A 23,229-nucleotide genomic window follows, 5' to 3' on the forward strand; every position below is an offset into this window, starting at 1 on the left:
GCTTCCTGCGCCTAGATTCTATTCCATGATTCACAGTCCAAGGATATACAGGTTAGGTGGATTGGCTATGATCCGTGCACAGGGTTACGGGGACAGGGCGGGGATGTGGGACTAGGTAGGATGCCCTTTAGATGGGTCGGTGAAGATTCGATGGGCTGAATGGTCATCTCCTGCCCTGGAATGATTCGATGGATAGAAGGAAGCCATTGAACCCTTTATCTCTGCAATGGCTCTCCAACAAGCATCATGACTTTGTGCTATTTTCCTGCCCTTTCCACGTACCCCTGCACCTTGTTTACTTTATAAAGAAATTTAGAGCACCCAATTATTTTTTCCCAATTAAGGGGCAATTTAGCGTGGCCAACCCACCTAGCCTGCACATCTTTGGGTTGGGGGGGGCGAAACCCACGCAGACACGGGGAGAATGTGCAAACTCCACACGGGCAGTGACCCAGAGCCGGGATCGAACCTGGGACCTCCAGCATTTATTGCCCAACCCTGAGGGCAATTGAGAGTCAATCACATTGCTGTGGGTCTGGAGTCACATGTAGGCCAGGCCAGGTACGATCGACAGATTTCCTTCCCTAAAGGACATTAGCGAACCTGGTGGGTTTTTACGACAATCGACCTTGGACCATGGCCTTCCTCAGATCTTTAATTCCAGATTTTATTTTCCTGAATTCAAATTTCACCATCTCTCATTGCGGGATTGGAACCTGGGTCCCCAGAGCACGACCCTGGGTCTCTGGATTACGTGTCCACGGGATTACTAGTCCAGAAACTGTACCACTATGCCAACGCCTCCCCTGATGCCGCCTTGCCCATCCAATGCCCTCCTGAATGCCTCGATTGAACTTGCCTCCACCACACTAAAGGGCAGTGAATTCCAGACCAAATCACTCGTCGTGTGAAAAGATTTTTCTCACGTGTAAGAATCCTTCCCTCATTCCCCTTTCTTTTATTTTGCTGTCGCATTTTTGATCCACGGGTGATTAGTGGATCTGTGATTTTCATGCAAGACGCCTGCACCTTTAATACAAGCAGGGGAGTCTGGGAGACTGTGCTGGTTTAAATTGGGGAGTTTGACCAATGACAGAGAGATTAGTGAGCACTCGGTTTGATTGATTGGACGGTGGCCAATGAATTGGCCTAAAGGTCTGTGCCATGCTCGGTAACAGGTGGTGATTAGATCTGATCCCACTGGCATGTTTTTGGAGCTTCAAGGCTTGAATTTCCTTTCTTGCAACCGGTGAAGGAATCCAACTAACACTCTCCAAAAAGACCCAGCTAATTCTGGCGGCACGGTGATTAGCACTGCTGCCTCACAGCGGCAAGGACCCGAGTTCAGTTCCGACCTCGGGCGACAGTCAGTGTCGACATTTGCTCCATACCTGCGTGGGCTTTCTGCAGGTGCTCCGGTTTCCTCCCACAGTCCAAAGATTTGCATTGGTGGATTTGCCCTTCCAGGTAGTTTGCAAGAATAGGGTGGGGAATCGGGCCGAGGATGGGGTGCTCTTTCCAAGGGTTGTTGCAGATTCGATGGGCCCAATGGCCTCCTTCTGCACTGCAGGGAATCTATGATACCCACCAGAAGGCCACTGTGAGGGCTGACTCTCTCTCCAGGGAGACGTGGGTGCTGGGTCCAAGGAGGACAATCCCCACCTCACCAACAAGAACAGAGACGGCTGGATAAACTCAGCAGGTCTGGCAGCACCTGTAAGGAGGGGAAAACAGAGTTAACATTCCGAGTCCTTTCACCTCTTCGTTAGAACCGAAGGGAGGGAGAATGTGTTAGATAGTAAAATGTAGCTGTGAGAGATTGCAACAAAAAGTAGCAAGTTTAAGAACAAGAGACAGATGACCTGGTTTGGGGGGAGGGACGGGGGGATTGCATTGAGGCAATACATAGGCCTTTTCTGATTGGCAGTCAGTGACTAGTGGGGTACCACAGGAATCTGTGCTAGGACCCCAACTGTTCAGATTGTATATTAATGATTTGGACGAGGGATCTAAATGTATTATCTGCAAATTTGCAAATGATACAAAGGTATGTGGGAGGGTGAGCTGTGAGGAGGATACAGAGATGACTCAGTGGGATTTGGACAGGCTGAGTGAGTGGGCACATGCATCGCAGATTTAGTATAATGTGGATAAATGTGAGGTTATCCACTTTGGTAGCAAAAATAGGCAGGCAGATCATTATTTGAATGGGTGTAAATTGAGAGAGGTGGATACTCAGCGAGACCTTGTTGTCCTCGTGTATCAGTCACTGAAAGTAAGCGATCAGGTACAGCAGGCAGTAAAGAAGGCAAATGGTTGGCCTTCATAGTGAGAGGATTTGAGTATTGGAATGGAGATGTTTTACTGTTATTGTGTCGGGCATTGGTGAGGCCACACCTGGAGTATTGTGTGGAGTTTTGGTGGCCTTATCTGAGGAAGGATGTCCTTGCTATGGGGGGGGGGGTGCAGCAAAGATTCACCAGACTGATTCCTGGGACGGCGGGACTGTCATATCATAGAATCATAGAATCATAGAAGTTTACAGCATGGAAACAGGCCCTTCGGCCCAACCAGTCCATGCCGCCCAGTTTTTACCATTCAGCTAGTCCCAGTTGCCCGCACTTGGCCCATAATCCTCTATACCCATCTTACCCATGTAAGTATCTAAATGCTTTTTAAAAGACACAATTGTACCCGCCTCTACTACTACCTCTGGCAGCACATTCCAGACACTCACTACCCTCTGGCATATTCTTACACGTGAGAAAAATCTTTTCACACGACGAGTGATTTGGTCTGGAATTCACTTCACTTTAGTGTGGTGGAGGCAAGTTCAATCGAGGCATTCAAGAGGGCATTGGATGGGCAAGACGGCATATGAGGAGAGACTAAATCGGTTGGAATTATATTTTTTGGAGTTTAGAAGAGTGAGGGGGGATCTCATAGAAACTGACAAAACTCTAACAGGATTAGACAGGGTAGATTCAGAAAGAATGTTCCCGATGGTGGGCGAGTCCAGAACGAGGGGGTCATAGTTTGAGGATAAGGGGTAAACCTTTTAGGACTGAGGTGAGGAGCAATTTCTTCACCCAGAGAGTGGTGAATCTGTGGAATTCACCACCATAGAAAGTAGATGAGGCCAAAACATTGTGTAATTTCAAGAAGGAATTAACTATAGCTCTCGGGGTTAAAGGGATCAATGGGATATGGGGGGGAAGGCGGGGTCAGGGTATTAAACTTGATGATCAGCCATGATCGTAACGAATGGCGGAGCAGCCTCGAAGGGCCGAATGGCCTCCTCCTGCTTCTATTTCCGTTGTTTCTGTGTGTGAGATGTTTTATAAGGGGAGGAGATTCACAATCTAAAGTTGCTGACCTCTACATTGAGTCTGGAGGGCTGCAACGTGCCCGACCGGAAGATGAGGTCTGCTCCTCCAGCTTGCGACCAGCTTCACTGGAACATTGCGGCAGAACAAGGACAGACATATGGACATGCGAGCAAGGTGCTGAGTTAAAACGGCAAGAAATAGGAAATGGTCAGGATTGCAGTCTGAACGAAGGTATTGTGCAAGGCAGTTCCTCAGTCTGCATTTAGTCTACCCGGTGTAGAAGCGACCAAATTGGGATCAGCAATAAACTAAATTGAAGGAATTGCAACTGAGACACTGCTAGCCTGAAAGGAGAGTTTGGGGCCCTGAATGGCGACGAGGAAGTAGGTAATGGGGCAGTGCAGAAGCGGCGATATATTTCCAAATCAGGATGGTGAGTGACTTGGAGGAGAACTTCCAGGAGCTGGGGTTCCCAGGTATCTGCTGTCCTTGTCCTTCTAGGTGGTAGCGCTCGTGGGTTTGGAAGGTGCTGTCTGACGAACCCTGGTGAGTTACTGCAGTGCTTGTAGATACCAAGTTACTTGTAGATGGTGCGCACGGCTGCCACTGTTCGTCGGTGGTGGAGGGTTTGAGTGTCTGTGGGTGGGGCAAAAGTTATGTGTTGCTGCTTTGTCCTGGATGCTGTCCAGCTTCTTGAGTGTTGTTGGAGCTGCACTCATTCAGGTGTGTGGAGAGTAAGGGTCACAGGGTGTTCTTATAAGGCCTTCTCCTATGTAATTGTTTTCATGGCGTCTGTTGAGGGTTATGAGTAGTCTTTGGGTGGGCTAATATAGTCTGTAAGAGTGTGTTCTGCAAGCTGGGCCTTTTTTACTAGAGCTGTTTTCATAGTTATTACTCATTTTGTTAAACGTTATTTATTTATACAAAGAAGTTCCTTTTTTTATCAATGCATTTGACTCACTTGTTTGTGGTATCAAAGTCAACAAATCTTTGGTGACGAGAGAGAAACGGAAGAGAAAGAAATCACATTTTTTTTATTGTTCGAGTTGGCAACACCAGGGTGCATACAGTGGATATCTGGTTTCTTTGTGAATTTATTAGATGAAAGTTTGAATTAGCAACAAAATGGCTTTGTTTGGGGCAGCGGGAGAGTTTAATGAGCGGAGTGAGGACTGGGCAGAATACGAGGAGAGGCTGCAGCACTTCTTTTGAGCAAATGGAGCAGAGGATGCTGCAAAGCAGGGCTTGGTTCTCCCACGTGTGTGTGTGTGTGTTGGGGGGGGGGGGTGGGGGGGAGGACTAACAAGTTGATGAGGAAGCTGGTCACGCCACGCAAACCAGGGCAGATTTCATTTGCAGACTTAATCGCTCTGGACCAGAACCTCTATAATCCAAAGCCCTTGGTGATCGTTCAGACATTCAAATTTCATAATCATTTTCAAAACGCAGGTCGACTGATAGCTAATTCTGTGGGAGAATTATGCCAGCTTTCAGAACGCTGTGATTTCGGAACAGTTTTAGATGATATGCTTCGAGAGAGGCTGGCCTGCGGCATTAACAAAGGCAACATTCAGCGTCAGTTATTGAGTGAAGCCACACTTATCTTTAAGAAGGCTCTAGAAATTCCTCAGGGTTTAGAAATGGTTGCCAGCAATGCCAGAGCTATTCAGCAGGCTAATAGTAGTGCCCGGGCAGGGGGGCACTGCACCAATTACAGAAAGAAGTTCCCAGGAAAAACTTGAAAGCAGTGGAATGTTTTAGCTGTGGAGGGCCACATTATGACAATAATTGCAAGTTTCTGGATGCTGTTTGTCACCAACGCAAAAAAGAAGAGACATTTAGTGAAGAAATGCAGGGTGTGAAAAGCAAGGTGAAGGCGGAACAGGAAAATTTAAATTTGAGGAAGCTTCAAGCAGCTCCATGCCACGTGGAAAGCTCGGAGCAGGCACAGGGGCATCCTTACAACATGTTTAATGTGAACAATGCACGAGCAGTGCCTCTTTATACAACGGTGGCAGTATGGGAAGCAAATCAAGGTGGAGATGGACACAAGGGTGACCGAGGATGTTGTCAAGAAGTATTCGGAGGTGCTCAAGAATACATTGATACATTGCGTGGTCCTACTGTGAAGTTGTACATAGATCCTCGGGTACTCCTCACTTTTCCAAGCCCAGGACGGTGCCCTATTCCATGAGAAGGGAAGTGGAGGAGGAGTTGGGACAGCTTCAAAGGCTTGGAATCGTTGAGCCCATTCAATTTTCTCATTGGGCAGCTCCAATCGTTCCTGTCCTTAAGGCTGAAGATACGGTGTGCATATGTGGTGACTCCAAGTTTGGCATTAACCAGATTTCCAAGTTTATCCATTACCGAGGGTGATTTATTTTGAACAATTGTGGAAGGCAAGACATTTTCAAAACTGGACTTGAGCCTGCTCTATCAACAATAATAATAATTTTGATTGTCACAAGTCGGCTTACATTAACACTGCAATGAAGTTACTGTGAAAATCCCCTCGTCGCCACATTCGGGCGCCTGTTCGGGCACACACAGAGGGAGAATTCAGAATGTCCAATTCACATAACAAGCATGTCTTTCGGCACTTGTGGGAGGAAAACGGAGCTCTCGGAGAAAACCCACGCAGACACGGGGAGAACGCGCAGACTCCGCACAGACAGTGACCCAAGCGGGATTTGAACCTGGGAAACTGGCGCTGTGAAGCAACAGTGCTCACCACTGTGCTGCTGTGCCAACTCTTGCTAGAGGAAGATTCGAAGCAGTACACGAGGGTTGTTCAAGTCCAATTGTTTGGTTTTCGGCATTTCCTCCACTCGATATTCCAAAGGGCGATGCACACGTGACAAGTCATTCCCCATGCTGCAGTCCACCTAGGTGACATTTTAATTTAGGGTAGGACTGAGGAGCAACACCTCAGCAACCTGGGTCAAGTTTTTAAAAGAGTTTCAGAGGCAGGACAGCATCTCAAACAGAGCAAGTGCATTTTTCAGGCACCGAGCATGGAGTATCTCAGCCACACAACCACTGCACTAGGTTTATCTCCTGTGGAAGGGAAGGTTTGAGCGATTAAGGAAACCCCGGAGCCCAGGAACATGTCAGAGCTCAAGTTATTTTTGGTAAGCTATTGCGTAAAATTATTCCCAGACCCGTCGACAGTGTTAGCTCCACTGCAAAAAGAAACCAACTGGAAGTGAGAGTCTGCACAGAAGGTGGCTTTCAAAGATGTGAAAGCGCTGCTGCAATTGACTAACCCGCTAGCCTATTTTGATCCAGACAGGAAACCTATTCTGTCATGCGATGCCTTGCCCTGTGGTGTGGGGGCGGTACTTTCTCATGTACTGGGGGACGGATACAAAAAACTCATTGGTATTTCATCTAGAACACTGACAAAGGCTGAAAAGGAGTATTCACAGTTGGGCACAGAAGGTCTAGCTATCGTTTTTGTGGTAAAAAGATTCCATCAGTCGTGCCTCTATGGTCGTTCATTCACCATATTGTTATGGGCCAGGGCCTGGAAACTCCAAAGTGTATTATGATGTTCACCTGACCTCTAACTTTTTATGTTGAATTTGGCTAGAGTGAGCACAAGAGCCTTCCCTTCAGGTGTGATTCAACAGACTTCCGAGACGCTTTTATCAAAACAAAGTTTATTATAAGAATGTAATTGACACATTTAAAACACAGCAAGAATTTGTGATCAATTACAAACATAAAGAAAACACAACGCCTCCAATAATGTATGTATGTAACTCTTAACGAATCCTCCGTAGTAACTGTTCCAATTCAATACAACATCCAATAATCCAAACCCCCTTTCAAGGGCGAGGCCCAGCACACTGTAATCTCACTTGAATGGGACCGGTCCTTTCCCTGAGATTCTCGTCCAGTTCCAACCATAGATTTCATAGAATTTACAGTGCAGAAGGAGGCCATTCGGCCCATCGAGTCTGCACCGGCTCTTGGAAAGAGCACCCCACCCAAGGTCAACACCGCCACCCTATCCCCATAACCCAGTAACCCCACGAGCAATTTTGGACACTAAGGGCAATTTATCATGGCCAATCCACCTAACCCGCACATCTTTGAACTGTGGGAGGAAACCGGAGCACCCGGAGGAAACCCACGCACACACGGGGAGGATGTGCAGACTCCGCACAGACAGTGACCCAAGCCAGAATCGAACCTGGGACCCTGGAGCTGTGAAGCAATTGTGCTATCCACAAGGCTACCGTGCTGCCAGCAGATTCAAAACTCCTTCCGGAAAGCAACTATATCTTTAAAGTTACCAAACCCAATGTGCTTTCAGTTCAATAGGAACAGTTTTAAAATGAGTACGGGAAACATTGCTTCTCTTCTGCAGTCCAAAGCAATAAACCAAAACTGAAACCCAAACACTAAACCCCTCTCATCTGACAGCCACAGCCCAGGTCCACCCCCAAAATGACTTCACTGAAACCATGCTACAAGTCATGTGATAAGACAAAATGTTTCTTAAAGGGACGCTCACATGACACCTCCCCACAAGAAAAAAAATAAACATCAACTTCAAAGATGGTTTCATTTTTCAAACCTTTTCACCTGCCCATTCCTAACCCTTGACAATAAACATACATACATTTTATAAACTCAAAACAGACAAACATTTACAGTAATATAGTCCATTTCAGTTCTTTGTCTTCCACCATCAAACCTTCTTACCCCAAAAACCATCTGGGCCTCTGAAAGATCTATTGTCCACAACACACTCCCTTTATAAACTTGAATACAGCACCTGAAAAAGCAAACACAATTATGCTTACCCCTCACTGTCTGTAAGTTCACCAAGCCAACCCAATCACGAAAGGGGGACTTTTATCCGACGATCCCCCAATTTGTTATGGGCAAGGGCTTAGAAACTCCAAAGTGTATTGTAAAGTTCACCTCACCTTTACCTTTTACTTTGAATATGGCTAGAGTGAGCACAAGAACATACAGAACATACAGTGCAGAAGGAGGCCATTCGGCCCATCGAGTCTGCACCGACCCACTTAAGCCCTCACTTCCACCCTATCCCCGTAACCCAATAACCCCTCCTAACCTTTTTGGTCACTAAGGGCAATTTATCATGGCCAATCCACCTAACCTGCACGTCTTTGGACTTGTGGAAGCAAACCGGAGCACCCGGAGGAAACCCACGCAGACACGGGGAGAACGTGCAGACTCCGCACAGACAGTGACCCAAGCCGGGAATCGAACCTGGGACCCTGGAGCTGTGAAGCCACGGTGCTAACCACAATGCTACCGTGCTGCCCTAAAGAGTCTTCACTTCAGGTGTGATTCATCAGACTTCATAGACGCTTATATCAAAACAATGTTTATTATAAGAATGCAGTTAACATATTTAAAACACAGCAAGAATTTGTGATCAATAACAAACATAAAGAAAACACAACACCTCCAATAATGTATGCATGTAACTCTTAACGAATCCCCCGTAGTAACTGTTCCAATTCAATACAACATCCAATAATCCAAGCCCCCTTTCAAGGGCGAGGCCCAGCACACTGTAATCTCACTTGAATGGTACTGGTCCTTTCTCTTAGATTCTGGCCCAGCCTCCAACCAGCAGATTAAAAATTCCTTCCGGAAGGCAGCTCTATTTTTAAAGTCACCAAGGCAGTTTGCCACACCCAATGTTCCCTGGAACAGCTTTACAATGAAAACAGGGAAACGCAGCTTCTCTTCTGCAGTCCAAAGCAACAAACCGAAACTGAAACCCCAAACACTAAATCCCCTCTCACCTGACAGCCACAGCCCGGCTCCACCCACAAATGACATCACTGAAGCTGTGCTACAAGTCAGGTGATAAGACAAAACTTTTCTTAAAGGGACACTCACACGACAATATGTACTGGCCACGAGCTGTTGATGATTCTTTTCAGTGAGTCGAAATGTGTTCCTCCCATGGCCTCAGCAAGAATCCAGGGCTGGGTGCTTACATTGTCAGTGTACCAGTATAATATCGTGTCCAGAACAGGAAAAAAACAACAAAAATGCGGACACATTGAGTCGTCTGCCGTAACCAAATTTTCCATTCGAGGTAGCGTGTCCTCCTGAGGCAACCTTCTTAACAAAGGACTGGCGCGTTTTCCAGTAAGTGCAAAGCAGATTAAGCAGTGGATGGACAGAGATGTATTCTGTCTCAAGATAAAATATTTCTAATGCAAGAATGGCCAACGATCACAGCAACAGCGCCAGGGACCCGGGTTCGATTCCCGGCTTGGGTCACTGTCTATGCGGAGTCGGCACGTTTTCCCCGTGTCTGCATGGGTTACCTCCGGGTGCTCCGGTTTCCTCCCACAGTCCCGAAAGACATGCTGTAATTTGGACATTCTGAATTCTCCCCCTGTGTACCCGAACAGGCGCCGGAATGTGGCGACGAGGGGATTTTCACAGTAACATTGTTGCAGTGTTAATGTAAGCCTACTTGTGACACGAATAAAGATTATTATTAGAAGATGATGAGTTGAAACCTTGTGTGAAGGGCAGGGATGAGCTAAGTGTGCCGGGTTGATACATACTATGGGGTCGCGGGTAGTCGTTGGCCCCCTGCTCATTCGCAAGTCATGTAGGAAATTCATGAGGCTCACCTTAGTGCTTCTGGAATGAAAAGTTTAGCCAGGTCGGATGTTTGGTGGCCTAATATGGATCTGGACTTGGAGAACAATCTGAAATCCTGTTCGGCATGTCAGATAGACCAGAAGGTGGCACCACCAGCATCACTCCATCCTTGGTAGTGGCCTGATAGGCTGTGGTCCTGACTTCATACGTGCTTTGCGGGACCTTTTACGAACCACATGTTTCTGGTTGCCGTAGAAGCTGATTTGAAATGGTCGGAAGCTCACATCACATAATGACATTGCAATTCCTGTAACAATGGAGATGCTGCTTCAAACTTCTTCAACTCGTGGTCTACCAGATTCGCCTGCAACGGCACTACGCTTACAAGTGAATTGTTTCAAGAATTGCATATGCCATGTGCGTACTGCGCCCTTTCATCCAGTTTGGAGCGATTTGGTGCTGTGAGCTGTCCAAACTCTGAAAAGGAGAGATTGAAGAGAATGGCAGGTGATGTTGCGGATTCCAAGCATTTTTTATTCCAGTATAGTTCCACTCCCCAATCCACGACATGGTTCGCTCCGGTGGAATCATTGTTAGGTAGAAGGCCGAAATCCCGTCTGCATTTGGTTCATTCATAGCTGCCACGTCTCAGAGGATTCGCCTGAGGAAGGAGCAGCGCTCCGAAAGCTAGTGACATCGAAACAAACCTGTTGGACTTTAACCTGGTGTTGTAAGACTTCTTACTGTGCTCACCCCTGTCCAAACCTAGCATCTCCACATCGTGTCACGGAGAGGCTGATCAAACTGGATGATCGAGTTTACATTCAGAACTTTTATCGTACCCAGAGGTGTTTACCGGGAATAATTTTAAACCAAGTATCTTGAATCCTGAGACTGCAACACAGAAGGGTTGTTTGCAGACACCAAGACTATATTTGATTGCGTTATGATTCAGAGAAGGTACTGCTGCTAGTGGTGTTCAGCAGGAAATAGTTCCTGTGTTTCCAGGTTTGCCAGTTGACTCTGCTGGGGGAGTGGAACAGGTAGGTAGGCACATGTTCGGATTCTCCATCTACTTCTTCACCTACGATCCCAGATCAACCGCTACAAGATTCACTGGTGGTAACGCATAGGTCGCAACTGCAAAGTCGCCCGGCAGCCTTTTGTATAGTTAACACATTACTTTATTGTATTTCTGTCCTGGAGAAGGATTGAAATTTAAGGGGAAAGAAATGTTGTCGAGTGTCATTTTGAACCTTCTCTGATTTTTTTTTTTATTGGCACCTGTTGAGGGTACTGAGCTTGTGCAAGCTGTGGGCGGGGTTTTAGCACTCTGCAAGAGGGTGTTCTACAAGCAAACGTGTTTTACTACTGTCATGATATTCAAACACACACATCATGATAGACACACCAACAGGCAAATCAGAGCACACAACACCACAACCAATCACAGACAAGAACACCAACCACATAAAAAGCACGAGCACGACACCTGGTGGTCAGTAGGTCTGGGGACAAAGAAACAGAGAAGAGCTGTTACAACATCACAAGCAGGGAACCCCCACGTGCAGAGTGCAAAGACAAAACTGTACATAGTAAGTTTAAATAAAATAGCGTTGTACCATATACAACCGTGTTGGCTCATCTGTGTGTCAGAACACCCAACACCACATGGTACAGGAGTGGATCGATACCTGCCTACTAACCTGCCATTCTGGACATGGACCGCACCGACAAACCGCAGCCGTTGCAAGTCGCGGGGAACCTAGGTACCAATTGGAAGCTCTTCAGGCAGCGATTTGACCTGTACATCCGTGCCACCGAAAAACAGAGTGCCTCGGATGAAACGAAGATTGCCATGCTCCTCTTCTACGCAGGTCAGCACGCCACCGACGTCTTCAACTCACTGGTGTTCGAAGAAGGCGAAAACCAATCCAAATATGACACGGTCATCCTCAAACTGGACCAGCACTTTCAAGTTGAAGTAAATGAAAGTTTTGAAAGATACCTCTTTCAGCAACGCCTGCAAGGTAAGGAGGAGCTTTTTCAACCCTTCTTGACGCACCTCCGGATTCTAGCGCATGCGCTTACGGCACCACCACAGAGTCCATGATCAGGGACCAGATTGTTTTTGGCGTTGCCTCTAGTGGCCTACGCCAGCAGCTTCTTAAAATAAAAAGCCTCACCTTAGCGTCTGCTGTGGAAGCCTGTGTCCTCCACGAAAATGCTACCTGCCGTTTTGCCCGATTTCAGGCGTCCGAGTTGGCACGGAGGGGGTCCCCAGCCGTCGAATCGGCAAGCCAGGCCGCCCACGACGTCGAACGCATCCAGGCCGTCGATTACTTCCCGACCCACGGCCCGGACGATAGCGGCCGCTTCCCGCGCTTTTCGCGGTCTCCCGCGCAGGTGCGCGTCAAAAATAACGGCCACAACGAGTGACGCACTGCGCAGGCGCGCCCACCGCAAGATCGCACTGTGCATGCGCAGTGGCGCAACGAACGCCGTGACGTCATGACGTGCGGCAATTGTGGAGCTCTACATTTAAAAGGGCAATGTCCTGCAAAAAACCGACAGTGCCTCAGATGTGGCAAGATGGGCCACTACGCAGCCCACTGTCGTTCGGCTCAACCCATGGATCCGGCGCATCCTCGACAATCTCGCAGACAAGTCAGGACCGTCCAGCCCACGCATCAAGACTTCCAGTTAAGTGATGCAGATGACCAGGATGCCTTCCGCGTTTCCGTCATCGATGTCAACAAGGTCAATGCCATCAATCCAGCCGATGAGTGGTGTGCCACCCTGACGGTCAACCGATCGCGCGTCGCCTTCCGTCTGGACACCGGCGCATCCGCCAACCTGATTGCATATTCTGCAGTCCAGGCCATGAAGGTCAAACCACCCATCACGCCATCCCGGCTCAAGATGGTTGACTATAACGGGAACGTCATCCCGTCCATAGGATCTTGCCAGCTACAGGTAACTCACAAGATGCACACGGCCACACTCCCCTTCGAAGTTGTCGGCTCATCAAAGGACTCGTTACTGGGCGCACAGGCGTGTAAGGTCCTTCACCTGGTACAGCGCATTATGTCTCTCTCTCCAGATGAGATATCCGACTTCCCGGATGCTGAGTTCCACGCAAATCTCCATTCCCTCCTTGCTCACAACCAGGAGGTTTTTGAAGGCATGGGGACATTGCCATACACGTACAAGATTCGACTCAGACCGGACGCCATCCCTGTCGTTCACGCACCTCGCAGGGTTCCTGCGCCACTCAAAGACCGCCTCAAGGTACAACTGCAGGTTCTTCAGGACCAAGGGGTCCTATCCAGGGTCACGGAGCCCACGCCATGGGTCAGCTCCATGGTCTGTGTAAAGAAGCACTCTGGCGAGCTCCGTATATGTATAGATCCTAAAGATCTGAATAACAACATCATGCGGGAACACTATCCCATCCCGAAACGAGAGGACCTCACCAGCGAGATGGCGCGAGCCAAAATATTCACCAAATTGGATGCGTCCAAAGGATTTTGGCAGATCCAACTGGACCCGGCCAGCCGAAGACTATGCACATTCAACACCCCTTTTGGCAGATTCTGCTACAACCGGATGCCATTCGGCATCATTTCAGCATCTGAAGTTTTCCACCGCATTATGGAGCAGATGATGGAAGGCATCGAAGGGGTACGTGTATATGTGGACGATATCATCATTTGGTCCACCACTCCGCAGGAACACATGCATCGTCTACGACGTGTCTTCACCCGCATACGACAAAATGGCCTGCGTCTCAACCGTGCGAAGTGTGCCTTCGGCCAGACGGAGCTGAAATTCCTCGGGGACCACATCTCAAGGTCAGGGGTCCGTCCCGATGCAGACAAGGTTAGCGCCATCACAGCCATGCCACGACCGGCTGACAAGAAGGCTGTCCTAAGATTCCTGGGCATGGTCAACTTCCTTGGGAAGTTCATTCCCAACCTGGCTTCTCATACAACAAATATGCGCCATCTCGTAAAAAAATCGACAGAATTCAACTGGCACCAATCGCATCAGCGGGAATGGGAGGAGCTCAAGCACAAACTGGTCACGGCACCAGTGCTGGCCTTCTTTGACACGACTCGCCCTACAAAGATCTCAACAGACGCCAGCCAATCTGGTATTGGAGCGGTACTCCTGCAAAAAGACAGCACGTCGTCATGGGCCCCGGTTGCATATGCCTCACGAGCCATGACCCCTACCGAACAGCGCTACGCGCAAATCGAAAAAGAATGCCTGGGCTTGTTAACTGGACTGGACAAGTTCCACGACTATGTGTATGGCCTGCCACGATTTACGGTCGAAACTGACCACCGCCCCCTGGTCAACATCATTAACAAAGACCTGAACGACATGACTCCTCGCCTCCAGCGCATCTTACTTAAACTCAGGAGGTACGATTTCGAACTGATCTACACTCCGGGGAAGGATCTCATCGTGGCGGACACTCTTTCCCGAGCAGTGAGCACACCACCAGATGCGGAGGGGTTCGTGCGTCAAATTGAGGCACACGTAACTCTGACAGCAGCAAATCTGCCAGCTGATGATCCTAGTCTGGCCCACATACGCGCAGAGACGGCGACTGACCCCCTTCTGCAGCGAGTGATGCGCCACATGACGGAAGGGTGGCTCAAAGGGCAGTGCCCCCAGTTTTATAATGTGCGAGATGATCTTACCAACATAGACGGGGTCCTTATGAAATCAGACAGGATCGTTATTCCGCATGCGTGCGCCAGATGATTCTTCATCAACTACACAAAGGCCACTTGGGCGTCGAAAAATGCAGACGAAGGGCCCGGGAGGCGGTATATTGGCCGGGTATTAATGAAGACATAGCCAACATGGTGCTCAACTGCACAACCTGTCAGAGGTTTCAGCCGGCGCAACCTCCGGAAACACTTCTACCACACGAGATGGTGACGTCCCCCTGGGCGAAGGTGGGTGTTGACCTATTTCACGCGCTCGGCAGAGATTACATCGTTATTATAGACTACTTCTCAAACTACCCGGAAGTCATGCCTCTCCATGATCTGACGTCGTCCGCAGTCATTGGGGCCTGCAAGGAAACATTTGCTCGCTATGGCATTCCCAGGACTGTCATGTCAGACAATGGACCCTGCTTCGCCAGCCGTGAATGGTCGTCCTTTGCCGCAGCATATGGTTTCACTCATGTGACATCCAGCCCTCTACATCCACAATCGAACGGGAAGGCTGAAAAGGGTGTCCACATCGCCAAGCGGCTCCTGTGCAAGGCGGCTGCTGCCGGATCGGACTTTAACCTTGCCTTGCTGGCCTATCGATCGGCCCCGCTATCCACGGGTCTCTCGCCAGCGCAGCTACTAATGGGTCGCTCCCTCAGGACGACGGTACCTTCCATCCTGGCACCAACAACAGACCATGAGACGGTTCTTCGGAACATGCAAATGCAGCGTGATCGCCAGAAAAGTCGGTACGACACACGAGCGACGGACCTGCCCCCCCTGTCCTCCGGAGACAAAGTACGCGTCCATCAACCGTATGGTGGCTGGTCAGCACCGGCCGAAGTCCTCCGACAAGTGGCTCCCCGCTCGTTCCTGGTTCGCATGCCTTCCACGCCGACTTCCACGCTCACAGCCACACAGTACGCACACGCCAGATCCTCAACAGGCTTCCGAGGATGACTTTGTGGAGCGGACGCACATCACGCCCTCTCCATCGCCACCCATGGCCATGCCTGCACAGCAGCCGGTGGTTCTTGATCCACTCTTGAGGCGGTCAACCCGAACTCGTCGCAAGCCCATTAGACTGGACTTATAACACCGTTCATATGTTTAACAAGTTGCACAATTTTACATGATAACCTGTTGTTGTTTATCGTTCCAGATGTCGTCTGACTGGACAACTGTTCAAGTTTTTTTTTCTTCTTCTCTCGTTCGCATTTATGTTATGTTATGGTACAACTTGGTTCATGTGACGCACCCGACATCGCCCCATGTACATAGTTCCGTCATATGCACATGCTGCACACGACACACACACACTCTTAGATGCACTCACGACACGATCATATTTATTACCACGTAGGCACATATCTTTGTGAAAAGGGGGGATGTCATGATATTCAAACACACACATCATGATGGACACACCAACAGGCAAATCAGAGCACACAACACCACAACCAATCACAGACAAGAACACCAACCACATAAAAAGCACGAGCACGACACCTGGTGGTCAGTAGGTCTGGGGACAAAGAAACAGAGAAGAGCTGTTACAACATCACAAGCAGGGAACCCCCACATGCAGAGTGCAAAGACAAAACTGTACATAGTAAGTTTGAATAAAATAGCGTTGTACCAGATACAACCGTGTTGGCTCATCTGTGTGTCAGAACACCCAACACCACAACTACTGCTCCTGTTTTCATAGTTATTACTGTTACTACTGTTCTGTTGAGTTACTGCTGTTAAACTTCGTTATTTATTTATATAAATAAGTTCCTTTGTTTAATAATGCATTTGGCTACCTTCCTTGAACACTAAAGTTAACAGGGTAATCCATCACAATCCTGACTTGTGTCTTATGGATGGTGAACAGGCTTTGGGGAGTCAGGAGGTGAGTTACTCACCATAGGATTCATAGCCTCTGACCTGCTCTTGTAGCCACAGTATTTATATGGGTGGTCCAGTTCAGGTTCTGGTCAATGGTAACCCCAGGAGCTGAGATGGTTGAACTCCACAACCATCCTATTTTGGTAGGTAAAGACGTTTCACTTGAATTCCCCATTGGATTTATTGGTGATTGTCTTCAATTTATGAACCCTAGTATCGATTGCCCCCCCCCCTCAGGAAGCACTCTCTCTATCAAAGCCATTCATAATTGTAAAGACAATGAGATTAGTCCTCAGTCTTCTACTTTCTAGAGAAATGTACATGACCGTTTGTCCTGAATAGATATTTTCTCCTAATTTGCCTGCTTTTCAAACCTTTTTTTAAATAGCTCCATGACCAAAACTTTACATGGTGCCCCAACATTGTGTCTAACCAAATGACCTGGAGACCAGAATAGTGCACAATGCTCTCATGTGTGGTCCAACCGAGGGTTATGGAGACCAGAACTGTGCTCCAATTGTGGTGTAACCAAAGTTTAATACAAGTTTCACCTAAATTGTCTGCCTTTCAATTCGAACGCTGTAGAAATAAACCCAGGACATGCTTTGCTGCTTACTTACACCCTCAGTAACCTGTGTCACCACCTTTAGTGATCTGTACATCAGCATTCAAACCGCCTCACTCAACAAGATATTTACCCGTGTCAATAAAAGCAAAATACTTTGGATGATGGAAATCAGAAATTAAATCAAACTGCTGGATAAACCCATCTGATCTGGCAACATCTGTGGAGTGAGAAACTGAGTTATCATTTCGAGTCCATATCACCCTTCTACAGTCAATGAATTGCGTGCTCCTCTACCCCATTTATGGGAGTTTGTGGTCTAGTGGTATTGTCACTGGACTAGTAATCGAGAGATCCAGGGCATTGCTCTAAGAACCCAGGTTCAAATCCCATCAAAGCAAAAAGTGCAGAGGATACTGGAAGTCTGCAGAGGGATTTGGATAGGCTAGGTGAATGGGCTAGGGTCTGGCAGATGGAATACAATGTTGACAAATGTGAGGTTATCCATTTTGGTAGGAATAACAGCAAAAGGGATTATTATTTAAATGATAAAATATTAAAACATGCTGCTGTGCAGAGGGACCTGGGTGGCCTAGTGCATGAGTTGCAAAAAGTTGGTTTACAGGTGCAACAGGTGATTAAGAAGGCAAATGGAATTTTGTCCTTCATTGCTAGAGGGATGGAGTTTCAGACTAGGGAGGTTATGCTGCAACTGCATAAGGTGTTAGTGAGGCCACACCTGGAGTATTGTGTTCAGTTTTGGTCTCCTCATCTAAGAAGGGACGTAGTGGCGTTGGAGGATGTGCAGAGGAGATTACGAGGAGAGGTTGATTAAATTGGGACTGTATCGTTGTAATTTAGATGGATGCGGGGGGGATCTTATAGAAACATATAAAATTATGAAGGGAATAGATAGGATAGATGCGGGCAGGTTGTTTCCACTGGCGAGTGAAAGCAGAACTAGGGGGCATAGCCTCAAAATAAGGGGAAGTAGATTTAAGACTGAGCTTAGTAGAACTTCTTCACCCAAAGGATTGTGAATCTATGGAATTCCTTGCCCAGTGAAGCAGTTGAGGCTCCTTTATTAAATGTTTTCAAGATAAAGATAGATAGTTTTTTGAAGAATAAAGGGATTAAGGGTTATGGTGTTCGGGCCGGAAAGTGGAGCTGAGTCCACAAAAGATCAGCCATGATCTCATTGAATGGTGGAGCAGGCTCGAGGGGCCTGATGGCCTACTCCTGCTCCTAGTTCTTATGTTCTTATGGCAGATGAAATTAGAATTCAATAAAAATCTGGAATGAAAAGTCAAATGATGACCATGAAACCATTGCTGATTGTGGTAAAATCCCATCTGGTTCACTAATGTACTTTAGGGCAGAAAATCTGCCATCCTTACCTGCCTGGCCTACATGTGACTCCAGACCCACAGCAATGTAGTTGACTCTCAATTACCCCGTAAAGGGCCATTAGTGATGGGCTGTCAATGCTGTCCCAGCCGGTGACGCCCATGGCCCCCCAAATATTTTTTTTCAATTGGTCCTGAGAAAATTATAGGTGATATTGTAACTTGTCTACTGGGAATCTGTTTGGCAAATGCTTCTCTTTATTTCCTGTCTTGCAGATGTACAAGGGGCTGGGCCCAACAACATCACCATTATCGTCTCCATCATTGCCCTCATTGCCATCATCATCATCATCATCATCATCGGCATCACATTATATTGTAAACCACTTCAGAAATCATGTTGTGGAAACATAGAAGGTAATAGTTCACTTTAATCTTGGGTAGTATGCCATGGTCGCATGACATCAAAATCCAGCTGGTCACCATCGGCCATTTTGTGTGTTAGATTCGGCCATCTTGTCTCTCAGAATCACTTGTCATTATCATGGTCAAGATGTGAACATGGGAATCGTCACACTGAGCTCGACGTTGGGTATTCAGCCGTGTCCCTCAGGATCCCAACCCTTGACCTCTCCACCTCTCTCGTTTCAGATTCGACTCCGCTCGATCAGCGCCTGGCTCGAGCTCCCACGATTCCCAACAACTACGTGAGTAATTGCTAAGGGGGGTAACCACTCCCCCCCCCAGCAGCTCCTCCCCCCCCCAACCCCCCCACCCCACCCCCCCCCCCCCCCCCCACCCACACACACACATAAAGCCACAAAGATTCCATTCCACCTCCTGGGCAGAGCAACACTTGTTAAACTCAGCAGTTCCTTGTTTAATTCTACATCAAGTGATAGACAGCGACAGCAGTTTCCATTTATTGGGGGTGATGATGGCGTAGTGGGATTGCCACTGGACTATTAATTCAGAGGCCCAGGGTAATGCTCTGGGGACCAGTGTTCAAATCCCACCACGGCAGATGGTGAACTTTGAATTCAATAAAAATCTGGAATTAAAAGTCTAACGATGACCATGAAACCATTGCTGACTAAAAACCGATCTGATTCACTAATGTCCTAAAGGGAAGAAAATCTGCCACCCATACCTGGTCTGGCCTACATATGACTCCAGAGCCATGGCAATCTGGTTGACTCTTAACTGTTCTCGGAAATGGCTGGGCGAGCCGCTCAGTTCAAGGGGCAATTAGAGATGGGCAATAAATGATGGCCCAGCCAACGACACCCATATCCCATGCATAAAACAAAAATTAAATGCAGGGAACCTCATAATATAAATAAAAAGCATTTGCCCAAACTTTTATGATGCTTTAATTGCACCCCTGACTCCCCAAAAACCCAGGCTTTTAACCCTTACTGTACCTATAATATAATATATCTTTAATTCAGACATCCCCCTTAAAAAAACGAACCAGCAGTATAAAAAGATGGCTTCATTTTCCAAAGCCTTCAAACACTAAACATTTCTCATTACGAAACACAACAATTTATAAGTTACATATCATATTACATTTAAGTATGCAAACTTAAACATGAGTATAGTCCATTTCAGTCTTTCTTTTCCACCTTCGAACGATCCATCCTTTGCACATTTCATATCATCATAAAGCATTAGCAATCACGTTTTCTCTCACTGCTACATGTATAATTTTTAAGTTAAATGGATGAAGCAATAAACTTCATCGAAAGTCTTGCATTAAACCTTTCCAAAAATCTTAATGTATTGTGGTCTGTATATACAATTGTCTCTGATGAATTGTCAGCAACATAAATGTCAAAATGTTGCAACACCAATACCAAACTCAATGTATCCTTCTCGATGGTTGAAATAGAATATTTCTTTTGATAAATATTTAGATTCCGAGAAAAATAACTAACAGACCTTTCTATTCTTTTGTCATCTTTCTGTAACAGTACAGCACCAACACCCACATCACTCACATTAATTGCCCTTTAAGTCACGTTTGGTAATAAAATTCACCTGTGCCACATTTTCAGCACAGTCTTCCAATGTTGAATAGGATATGAATTTGACTTTGTAATTGCGTTGACTTTTCTGTAGTCCACAAACAATTGTGTTCCATCGAGTTTTGGTACCATCACAGTAGGTGAGCTCCAATCGCTGCAACTCACATCGATGATATCATTCAATTTCCGTTTGTACCTGTGTTAACTTTAGTGGATTGAGCCTGCATGGGTGTTGCTTAATCGGAGTAGCATTGCCTACATCTACCTCAGGTATAATTATTTTTGTACTTCCCAATTTAGTTGGTGCTATACTGTTACAGGAAGAGGACAAAAGCATAGAAAGGCCTGTTAGTTATTTTTCTCGGAATCTAAATATTTCAATTTAGTTCCACATACAACTCTATGTGACTGCAATAACTCTTTCAGGTCACTTTGATCTTCCTCTGGAAGGTAACTCAGTATTTTATCCCAATTTCTTATCACTTCCTCTTTGTCCAATCTAATTTGAGATTTCTTTTGGTTGTACCTATCTGGTAAAAAAAATTAGTTAACTCCTCTTTGCTTTAATCTTTCCTCATGGAATTGCCTCTGGAAATCAGTAGACACATCCATTATGGTCGACAAATACTGATTCCCACTTTTTGTTTTAGTCAGAGGTCCCAAGCAATCAGTCAGAACCCTTGTAAAATGTTACTCAAGTGCTGGAATGGGCATTAAGGGTGCTGGTTTGTCCGACATGTATCGCCTGACGTGTGTCATGTACAGCAAAATTCATCGACATCCTGATGCAGTCCAGGCCAATAAAAATATTTCTGTATTTTTGTTTGAGTTTTCCTTACTCCTAAATGACCCCCTACTGGAGCCTCATGCGCTACCCGACTAACCTCCTTTCTATAACCCACCGGTAACACCACTTGATGGCTATCTGTCCACTTCTCATCTGCGTGAATATGTAATGTTCTCCATTTTTTCATTAATACATTATTTCTAGCTGGTATACAATCAGCTTCTATTTCCGTATATGCTTTCTGATACAACTACTTTATCTCTGAGTCTTTCTGCTGCAGTTCTACCAACCTTCTTGAACTAAAGATACCCACGTCATCCACCACTTCTCTTGTTCTTTATTTTGTTTAATTCATTCAAATTCTGTGCATGCCTGACATGGTTCTTTCCTTAGATTTCTAAACCTCTGTCTGTAGGTGTCTGGTACGAGTACATATGCACTTAATGTGTGTTTTTACTCACCTGATCATAATCCTAGATTCCGCCTCTGACAGTGATGCAAACATTTCACTAGCTCTACCGACCAACTTTGTTTCAACCAACACTACCCAAGTGGTCTTTGGACAATTCAATTGCTTAGCCACTTTCTCAAAGGAGATGTATAAGAAGGACGGGTCGCATCTAAACCGGAGAGGCATAAATATCCTGGCCGCGAGGTTTGCGAGTGTCACACGGGAGGGTTTAAACTAGTATGGCAGGGGGGTGGGCACGGGAGCAATAGGTCAGAAGGTGAGAGCATTGAGGGAGAACTAGGGAATAGGGACAGTGTGGCTCTGAGGCAGAGCAGACAGGGAGAAGTTGCTGAACACAGCGGGTCTGGTGGCCTGAAATGCATATGTTTTAATGCAAGGAGCATTACGGGTAAGGCAGATGAACTTAGAGCTTGGATTACTACTTGGAACTATGATGTTGTTGCCATTACAGAGACCTGGTTGAGGGAAGGGCAGGATTGGCAGCTAAACGTTCCAGGATTTAGATGTTTCAGGCGGGATAGAGGGGGATGTAAAAGGGGAGGCGGAGTTGCGTTACTTGTTCGGGAGAATATCACAGCTGTACTGCGAGAGGACACCTCAGAGGGCAGTGAGGCTATATGGGTAGAGATCAGGAATAAGAAGGGTGCAGTCACAATGTTGGGGGTATACTACAGGCCTCCCAACAGCCAGCGGGAGATAGAGGAGCAGATAGGTAGACAGATTTTGGAAAAGAGTAAAAACAACAGGGTTGTGGTGATGGGAGACTTCAACTTCCCCAATATTGACTGGGACTCACTTAGTGCCAGGGGCTTAGACGTGGCGGAGTTTGTAAGGAGCATCCAGGAGGGCTTCTTAAAACAATATGTAGACAGTCCAACTAGGGAAGGGGCGGTACTGGACCTGGTATTGGGGAATGAGCCCGGCCAGGTGGTAGATGTTTCAGTAAGGGAGCATTTCGGTAACAGTGACCACAATTCAGTAAGTTTTAAAGTACTGGTGGACAAGGATAAGAGTGGTCCAAGGATGAATGTGCTAAATTGGGGGAAGGCGAATTATAACAATATTAGGCGGGAACTGAAGAACATAGATTGGGGGCGGATGTTTGAGGGCAAATCAACATCTGACATGTGGGAGGCTTTCAAGTGGCAGTTGAAAGGAATACAGGACCGGCATGTTCCTGTGAGGAAGAAAGATAAATACGGCAATTTTCGGGAACCTTGGATGACAAGTGATATTGTAGGCCTCGTCAAAAAGAAAAAGGAGGCATTTGTCAGGGCTAAAAGGCTGGGAACAGACGAAGCCTGCGTGGAATATAAGGAAAGTAGGAAGGAACTTAAGCAAGGAGTCAGGAGGGCTAGAAGGGGGTCACGAAAAGTCATTGGCAAATAGGGTTAAGGAAAATCCCAAGGCTTTTTACACGTACATAAAAAGCAAGAGGGTAGCCAGGGAAAGGGTT

The 23,229-nt window shown here is 46.9% G+C and overlaps 1 protein-coding gene across 1 annotated transcript in view; it reads left to right on the top strand.

Annotated features, from left to right (window-relative positions):
* Positions 1-23,229, top strand: part of LOC140410299 (CD48 antigen-like) — a 114,635-nt gene that overhangs the window by 84,197 nt on the left and 7,209 nt on the right. The window contains exons 4-5 of the mRNA XM_072498277.1: positions 18,761-18,901; positions 19,136-19,191. Coding sequence (XP_072354378.1) covers positions 18,761-18,901; positions 19,136-19,191 — 197 coding nt within the window. The remainder of the gene's footprint in view (positions 1-18,760; positions 18,902-19,135; positions 19,192-23,229) is intronic.

This window comes from Scyliorhinus torazame, chromosome 4 (assembly GCF_047496885.1).
Source record: "Scyliorhinus torazame isolate Kashiwa2021f chromosome 4, sScyTor2.1, whole genome shotgun sequence".
Classification (NCBI taxonomy): Eukaryota; Metazoa; Chordata; class Chondrichthyes; order Carcharhiniformes; family Scyliorhinidae; genus Scyliorhinus; species Scyliorhinus torazame.